Raw genomic sequence first — 8726 nt, 5'->3', positions numbered from 1 at the left:
AATTCTATGGAATCTACCAAAAAGCTGCAAAACTAATAACTGTGTTTAGCGAGGCTGCAGGATACAAGATCAATATTAATAATCAACTGTATTTCTAAATAATTTCAACAAACAACTGAACTTATATAAACATCAGCATTTACAAGTGCATAAGAATATCAACTACTTAAAATTAAACCCACAAAAGGAGTCTAAGACATGTATGCTGAAAAAACATTGCTGAGAGAGACCTACATATATGGAGAGATATACTGTGTTCATGGATCAGGAGACTCAAAATTGTTAAGATGTCAGTTCTCCCCAAATAGATCTATAAAATCAATGCAATCCCAATCAAAATCACACTACTAGACTTTTAAAACCCAGAAATTGATAAACACTGTAAAACTTAAGTTCATTCTAAAGTTCTTATCTTTCTTAGAAAAAGAATAGAGTTGGATTTCAAGGCTAACAATAAAGCTATAGTAATCAAGACAATGTGACATTAGTATAAAGATAGATCAATGGAACAGATGGAGAATTTAGAATATACCCACAAATATATGGCCAACTGGCTTTTGCACAAAGGTGCAAGGGCAATTCAGTAGAGAAAGGCCAGTCATTTCAATAAATGGTGCTGGAACTATTGCATATCCACATGCAAAAAAGTAAACATCATTCCAAACCTTGCCTCATACATAAAAATTAACTCAAAATGGATTATAGACCTAAATATAAAACTTAAAATTATATAACTTCTGGAAGAAAACATAGAAGAAAATCCTTGTGACCTTGGGTCAGTTATACCACAGAAAGTAGGATCCATAAAAAAATTAATAAATGAGACTTTATCAAAATTAAGAACTTCTGCCCTTTGAAAAACATTGTTAAGAGAATAAAAAGATTGGGAAGAAGTATTTGTCAATCATATATCTGACAAAGGACTTGTATACAGAATATATAATGAACTCAAAACTCAACAATTAAGAAAACAAAACCCAATTTAAAAAATAAGCAAAAGATTTGAAAGACTCTCACCAAAGAAGAAATAAGGATGGCAAATATACACATGAAAAGATTCTCAACATCAGCAGTCATTAGGGAAATGTAAATTAATACTACAATGGAGATATTATTATACATCTATCAGAATAGCTAAAATAAAAAATACTGATAACACCTATTCCTGGAGAGGAGGTGAAGCAACTGGAACTCTTATACATTTCTGGTGAGCAAGCAAAATGGTAGAACCACTTTGGGAACCAGTTTGGCAGTTTCTTTTGAAGTTAAATGTACACTTACCATACCCACTTCTAGGTGTTTACCTAGAGAAATGAAAACTTATACGCTCATACTTGTTCATGAAGATTTTTAGCAGTGTTATTCATAATTGCTTAAAACTGGAAACAACCCAAATGTCCTTCACTGGGGAACAGTTAGATAAACTGTGGTATATTCATACAATGGAATATTACTCAGCAATAAAAAGGGCAAACTATTAATACAGGCAACAACCTGGATGAGCCTCAGAAAAATTATGCTGAGCGAAAGATGTCAGACCAAAAAAAAAAAGGGCTTCCCTGGTGGCGCAGTGGTTGGGAGTCCGCCTGCCGATGCGGGGGACGCGGGTTCGTGCCCCGGTCCGGGGAGCATCCCACGTGCCGCGGAGCGGCTGGGCCCGTGAGCCATGGCCGCTGGGCCTGCGCGTCCGGAGCCTGTGCTCCGCAGCGGGAGAGGCCGCGACGGTGAGAGGCCCGCGTACCGCAAAAAAAAAAAAAAAAGAGTATGGTTCCATTTATGTAAAACTCTAGAAAATGAAAACTAATCTATAGTGGCAGAAAGCAGATAAGCTATTGCAGAATGGGGGCAGGGATTACCAAGGGGCACGAGGAAACTTTCGCGGTAATTAGCTTGATCATGGTGATAGTTTCACAGCCATATAACATATATCAAAATTCATCCTACCATATACTTTATTTTTTTATTATTATTATTTTTTTGACGGCACCATGTGGGATCCTAGTTCCCCGCCCAGGGATTCAACCTGCGCCCCCTGCAGTGGAAGCACACGGAGTCTTAACCACTGGACCACCAGGGAAGTCCCTTTCTTACTATACACTTTAAATATGTGCAGCTTATTATATGTCAATTATATCTCAAGAAAGCTGTGTAAAAAAATGTTATCTAGGCGACTCTAATGCGCAGCTAAGTTTGAGGACCCTGAAACACATACAAAGCTATCCTATGTCCTTCAGTTTTGGCTTAGAAGTTGGCTGCCATTAACCCACAGAGAGTTTTCTATTGTCCAGATTCCAAACTTGTTACAAATCTAAAACCTATAGGATAGCTACAGAATGAGCATGCAGTCCACCACATAAATTCATTTTCATAGTTCCAGGGCCTTCATTTTAAGCTGCAGGGAAGTACTAGATAAAAATTACTAATCTGAAATGAAACAGAGCAAGAAGTTTCAAGGCTTTAAGCTTCCAGGACTATAAATCAGCCACAGTGCAGAGACAATTTTGGAACTGGTAATTTGGTGAAATTGCTCTTCCCATCCCTCATAGACTCAGCTTCTGTACTATCCTTACTTTATTAGAGTTTGGTATTTGAACCCACTCCATTTTCTGCTTCTCTTTCCTTTGACCTAATCTGCAGTGCTTCTAAGAATAGGTACTTGAACATATTGAAGAAGTTGCTAACTCTGTTAGGCTATGCAAGACTTCCTTAAATGAGTATATTTCCCCTTTCCTCTCAATGACTCAAACGGGACAAACTATAAAGGACCTGAAACCAGATGAATGAGACCAGTGTATGCGTTGTGCACAGTTTTGCTCAAAGGCAGGGGGATGACTTAGAGTGGCATAGTTTCATCTTCAATGTGCATATGAATCACTTGGGGATTCTGTCAAAATGCAGGATCTGAGTCAGTAAGGCTGGGGTGGACCCCAAGATTCTGCATTTCTAACCAGCTGCTCTTTGGTAATGCCAATGCTGCTAGCTGGGTTGCAAAGCGACCCTTCAAAGTCCTTTCATGCCTGGGACACTGTGAAACAATAATCACCCTAATAGGGAAGAAGAGGGCATTCAAGTCAAAGGGAGGAACATTGTGTTAGCACTGCCTTTGATGACGCTCCCCAAGTTATGAACCCCCTGCATTACACAAATGCTTATACATCTGGTAAGGGTAAGGATTCGTTTGTTGTGAATAGCTCAGAATGTTTAAAAAAATGTTGATGGAATTTTCTTACCTTTTACTGAAAAGGATTTGTAATAGAATGGTTTTTGTAGGTTATAGTTAGTCAACCAAATTTAAGTCACTTTATCACTGTTGCATCCAACCATGTCCTGTGTGTCCCCCCTTTTCTTCTTTTTACAAAAGATACATAATATTGAAGTATGAAACTCTAATGTTTAATTTACTACGTAGCTGATGTTTTCAGTTCTTATGACAAATGGGCTGGTTTCTCGCTTAGATAGTGAGAGGATTATATTGCATGTCCTGAATTTTCTTCTTTTTGAGGCAAAGATAGCTTTGGTAACAGCAGCAGTTGCTTCAAATGATTTAGAGTTATAGTAAAATCGCTTGGAAAGAATTGCAGGACAGTATCGAGGCATGGTCATGAATCTTCCTGGGGAAGCTGGCTGCAGTCCTTGGGTGGGTCTTTCTCACCCATTACTTACTTTCCTTCCCCTCTGCTTTGTACATCACACTGCATGATTTTTTTCCAGAGCAGATTCTTGATTTTTGGAAAGGAACATAGTAGTTTAGTTTTGCCTAAAGCTGACACATTCAAACAAACACATTTCAAATCTCTCCGAATTTGCAATTTAAACCAAGAGTCCTTGATATGCTTAAAACCAGGCCAGTCTATATTTTCATCAAATTTCTTATTATGGGTAATTTTCCATCTCAGTTTACTTTGCTATTTAAATTAGTTCGTCATGATTTTCAATGAAAATAACTGAGAAAAATGCATCCATAAAAGCTAAGAGTAAATCTATATTCGTAGCGCTGTATTCCTTGTCCAGGATTCCTTATTAAGTGATTACAAGAGCAATTTTCTGTCTTTCAAGTCAATTTCTGCAGAAGAATTTGAATCACCACTGGAATGAATGTGGTAACAAGAGTAGGTCTGTCAACAATATGTGACACTAGGGAGGGGAGCATAGGAGCTGGGCTGTCTGGACGATGGTTTTGGATGGGGTTTGGGGTTTTTGTTGTTGCCAGAAAACTCAAAGTTCAAAGAGAGAAAAAAAGCATATTGATTAGTTTTGGACTGGTCAAAGACTAGATTTATATCTGAATTTAACTAATGTTTTACACATGGTCTCCTTTGTGTTTTGAAAGATGTTGTACCCCGGGTTATTTAAAGACCAGGGCCAGCTGAAAGTAATTCCTCTTCTTGTCTTCTCCAAATCATGACCATTTAATAGGCTGGTAGATATTAAATCTCTAGGAACAAAAGGGAGTGTGACTGGCCCATATGACCTGTGATCTCTAAAGTCCCCGTTGGCGCCTCAAGATCTTCGTGGCTTATTTTTCTACCCAAACCCCCTATACTAGAGGCCACGTTCGTGGGGATGTCTGGAGAACCAAGCTGACCACTTGCCTGTCTCCCAGTGCATCTTTCTTTTGTCCAGTTTATGAAAGATATTTGGATCTGCTGATGTCAACTTCAGCTCCATCAGTTAATTTTTGTTTAAAAATTAAGTTGCTAACATTATTAGGTGCATTGTGCTAAGCACTTTACACATATTATCTTAGTTAATCCTCGTGATACCCATTTTATAGATGAGAAACCTGAGGCTCAGGCAGGTTCCATAACTTGCTGAAGTCCTCAAGGCCAGGATCCAAAACACAGACAACTTAAACCCCAGACATATGCTCTTAACCACAGTGTATATCCTGCTTCCTTCATCTGTAGATTTTTACAGAACTTGGGAACTAAAGCAGTTTGGGAAAGGGACAAGAATATGGATTCTAATGAAGCTGCCTTAAAGCTTCATAGTCATCTACTCATTCAACAATAGTGTGCTCCTCAGATGGAGAGAACAAACGTATGGACACCAAGGGGAGAAAGTGGCAGGGTGGGGTGGCAGTGGTGGGATGAAGTGGGAGATTGGGATTGACATGTATACACTGATATGTATAAAGTAGATAACTAATAAGAACCTGCTCTATATAAAATAAAATAAAATTCAAAAAAAAATTAAAACAATAAAAAACAATAGTGTTCTCCAGCTCAACTCTTCCAGAAGCATGCTTTCAGTTAAAGGTCATCACATCACTCTATAGCAGACACTTTCTCCTGGCAGTGGTCCTCCCACTAATTCACAGGGTAAGTCTTCTGCAACCATGTTTCTATTTTAAAACCTGTCCCCCTAGTCAGAACAGAATGAGTCCTAAGCTGGGTCAAGAAGACTCTTCCTACTGGAAATCTGAAACTGGGAAGAAGACATGGAGAGGTAGCTTCTGATATAGCCGGAACTGTGTCATGCAAACTTAGTGCAACATGCAAACTCAGGAACTGTAGGGAAGCCATTTTCTTCTACAAACGAGAACAGGGAGAGGGGAGCGGGGAAAGGAAGGAAGGTGAGGGGATGTTAGAGGACAGGAGAGGAGAGAGAGAGAATACGAAGAAGATGAGGCAAACACACACAGTAGCTGAGACCAGACAGACACGGGACTTTTTGCCAACTTCCCAGTACATGGCTTCAGTTCTTCATGAAGTATCCCTATTTCCTTAAAAACACTCTTTTTTTTGCTTTTTCCCATCTCGCAAGATGGCGGGTGAAAAGGCTGAGAAGCCAGATACTAAGGAGAAAAAACCTGAAGCCAAGAAGGCTGATGCTGGTGGCAAGGTTAAAAAGGTGAAGCACTTCTTTTCGGATCCGCCATCTGCGGTGGCACCACCGCCAATATGCAGATTTTCGTGAAGACCCTGACGGGGAAGACCGTCACTCTCGAGGTTGAACCCTCGGATACGATAGAAAACGTAAAGGCCAAGATCCAGGACGAGGAAGGAATTCCTCCTGCCCAGCAAAGACTGAGTTTTGCTGGCAAGCAACTGGAAGATGGACGTACTTTGTCTGAACACAACACTGAAAAGGAGTCCATCCTTCATCTTGTGTTGAGACTTCGTGGTGGCGCTAAGAAAAGGAAGAAGTCTTCCACCACTCCCAAGAAGAACAAGCATAAGAGAAAGAAGGTTAAGCTGGCTGTCCTGAAATACTATAAGGTGGAGGAGAATGGCAAAATCAGCCGCCTTCGTCGGGAGTGTCCTTCAGATGAACGTGGTGCTGGAGTTTTTATGGCCAGCCACTTTGACAGACATTATGGTGGCAAATGTTGTCTGACCTATTGTTTCAACAAACCAGAAGACAAGTGATTGTATATTGGTTAATAAAAGACATGAACTGAAAAAAAAAACAACAGGTGAAGCAGGTTAAGAAGGGGAAGCCCCACCGCAGCCGAAACACTGTCCTGGTCAGAGGAATGGGCAGATATTCCCGATCGGCTATGTATTCCAGAAAGGCCTTGTACAAGAGGAAGTATTCAGCAGCTAAATCCAAGGTTGAAAAGAAAAAGAAGGTGAAGGTTCTTGCTACTGTCACAAAACCAGTTGGTGGTGACAAGAATGGCGGTACCCGGGTGGTTAAACTTCGCAAAATGCCTAGGTATCATCCTACTGAAGACGTGCCTCGAAAGCTATTGAGTCACAGCAAAAAACCCTTCAGTAAGCATGTGAGAAAACTGCGCGCTAGCATCACTCCTGGGACCATTCTGCTTATCCTCAGTGGGCGCCACAGAGGCAAGAGGGTCATTTTCCTGAAGCAGCTGAGCAGTGGCGTGCTACCTGTGACTGGGCCTCTGTCCCTCAATCGAGTTCCTCTGTGGAGAACACACCAGAAATCTGTCATTGCCGCTTCCACCAAAATTGATATCAGTGGTGTGAAAATCCCAGAACATCTCACTGATGCTTATTTCAAGAAGAAGAAACTGCGTAAGCCCAGGAAGGTGAGATCTTCGACACAGAGAGAGAGAAATACGAGATTACAGAGCAGCGGAAGGTTGATCAGAAAGCTGTGGACTCACAAATTCTGCGAAGAATCAAAGCCGTTCCTCAACTCCAGGGCTACCTCCGCTCTGTGTTTGCTCTTACAAACGGAAGTTATCCTCACAAAGTCGTGTTCTAAACTTCTTACAAGGAACCTAATTAAATAATTCGGTCCATTAAAAAAACAAAAGACAAAAAACACTCTTTTTGCTTAAGCTGCTTCAAGTTGATTTCTGTCCCTTGCAATCAAAATCCTAATTAATGCTTATTCGAGCTCCTGCAAGACCCAGGAACTCTGACACTTTTGTACCTTCCCCAGAGCCCAACAGCAGACTCTGTGTTCAATCAATGCTTTGTTCTCCGTTCTCTGCTTCAGTGTGCTTCAACCCTGCCCACTTATCTGCAGGCTTTATTCAATCATCTAACTGTATGGCCTGAATCCAGGCTCTCTTCCCTCTTGTTCACCTTACATTCTACCATGAGATTAATCTTCCAAAACTTTGTTTTCCCTCAAGCATTACTTTCCAGCTCTAACATCTTCGGTGGCTCACTAGCTCCTAATTGTGTCTCATGGAACATCAAAGGAAATGGTCCATGATAAAAAGAGTTCTGGGGTCAAAGACTCTTAGGAAGTCCAATTTCCCCCTCTCCTGACCTTGCCACATAAATGAGCAATATTAAAGGCTTTGAGAAGTTCTGTTTATAAACCATCCTCCACCGCCCCTGGCCCTACACACACCAAAAAACAAAAACAACTCAGCTTGAATTTGACTTGACATTTCCTTTCTTGGTGTGACACCTCCAGGACAAGGGGAAACATCTACAGAATTAGGGTCAAACTTCTTTTTGGCCCTCTACCCATGTGCCCCATATATGACTTATCTGGTCTGACTGACCATCTCTCCCAAAGCTGCAGCCACAGGAACCTCCTTCTTGCTTCCTGTGCTTCCTGGCCTCTGTGTCCCCTCCACATGGAATATTCCTTGCCTACCCTGCCTCCAAGCTCCACCTGTTCCATGGAGTCTTCTCAAACCACTCAATTCTACCTTGTGCTTATACTTTTCTCACCTCCTAAAGCCCTTGCGATTTGAACCACAGATTAGCATTTAGTCATTCACACATAATCTGTTTCTACCTAACTCTTTCACACCTATATGTTTGTCAACCCATGAAGAGTAAAAGTTTATGAAACACAGAAACCATATCTTTTCTTCTATAATATCCAGCTCAGGTCTAGCACAAAAAATATTTTTGAGAATGATGTATTGAATAAATTGGGCCAACTCCATGACTTAGAATGACAAATATTTTCTCTCTGTCTGCTCAAGAATGGCCTGGCCAGTAGACCTAAGGTTGCTCAAGGCCTAATGCCAGGCTTTCCCTGAAGAACACAAGGACAGCTGAATGCTTGTTACTTCTGTCAAGGCAGGGTTCTCTTGGGTATAGACCTTTGAAGGGATCCTTATCTGCTTGTAAGGGAAGAAGGTTACCTTGTTTACCTAACAAAGTTAGCTTGTTAGCTGAAAACAGGGGTGGTGCAGACAACCCTGCCACAGTTAAAATCTCATGCTTGGAAAAAGCCTAAATACTCTGCCACATAAAATTGGTTGATAAATCTATGATAGCATACCTATAGCACAAAATCATAAATAGCTTTAACAAATCATATTGTAGAAGAGTATTTAA

The 8726-nt window shown here is 40.7% G+C and overlaps 1 protein-coding gene and 1 pseudogene across 2 annotated transcripts; both read left to right on the top strand.

The window, feature by feature from the left end:
* The first annotated feature begins 5574 nt into the window (after positions 1–5574).
* On the top strand, positions 5575–7356 carry LOC309969499 (large ribosomal subunit protein eL6-like; annotated as a pseudogene). Its single transcript, XR_014327205.1, has 2 exons — positions 5575–5853; positions 6419–7356. The product of XR_014327205.1 is annotated as a large ribosomal subunit protein eL6-like (transcript).
* Positions 5881–6386, top strand: LOC309969500 (ubiquitin-ribosomal protein eS31 fusion protein-like). The gene has a single exon (XM_082851333.1). The coding sequence runs from the start codon at positions 5904–5906 to the stop codon at positions 6369–6371; it is 468 nt and encodes a 155-aa protein (XP_082707459.1). The 5' UTR covers positions 5881–5903; the 3' UTR covers positions 6372–6386.
* Positions 7357–8726: the final 1370 nt, after the last annotated feature.

The sequence above is a fragment of the Leucopleurus acutus genome, assembly GCF_964270905.1.
Source record: "Leucopleurus acutus genome assembly, chromosome: 12".
In the NCBI taxonomy this organism is placed as follows: Eukaryota; Metazoa; Chordata; class Mammalia; order Artiodactyla; family Delphinidae; genus Leucopleurus; species Leucopleurus acutus.
This window is presented reverse-complemented; position numbering and strand designations above follow the sequence as displayed.

Coding starts and splice junctions, on each gene's coding strand:
- LOC309969500 (XM_082851333.1), top strand. CDS start 5,904: ATGCAGATTTTCGTGAAGACCCTGACGGGGAAGACCGTCACTCTCGAG.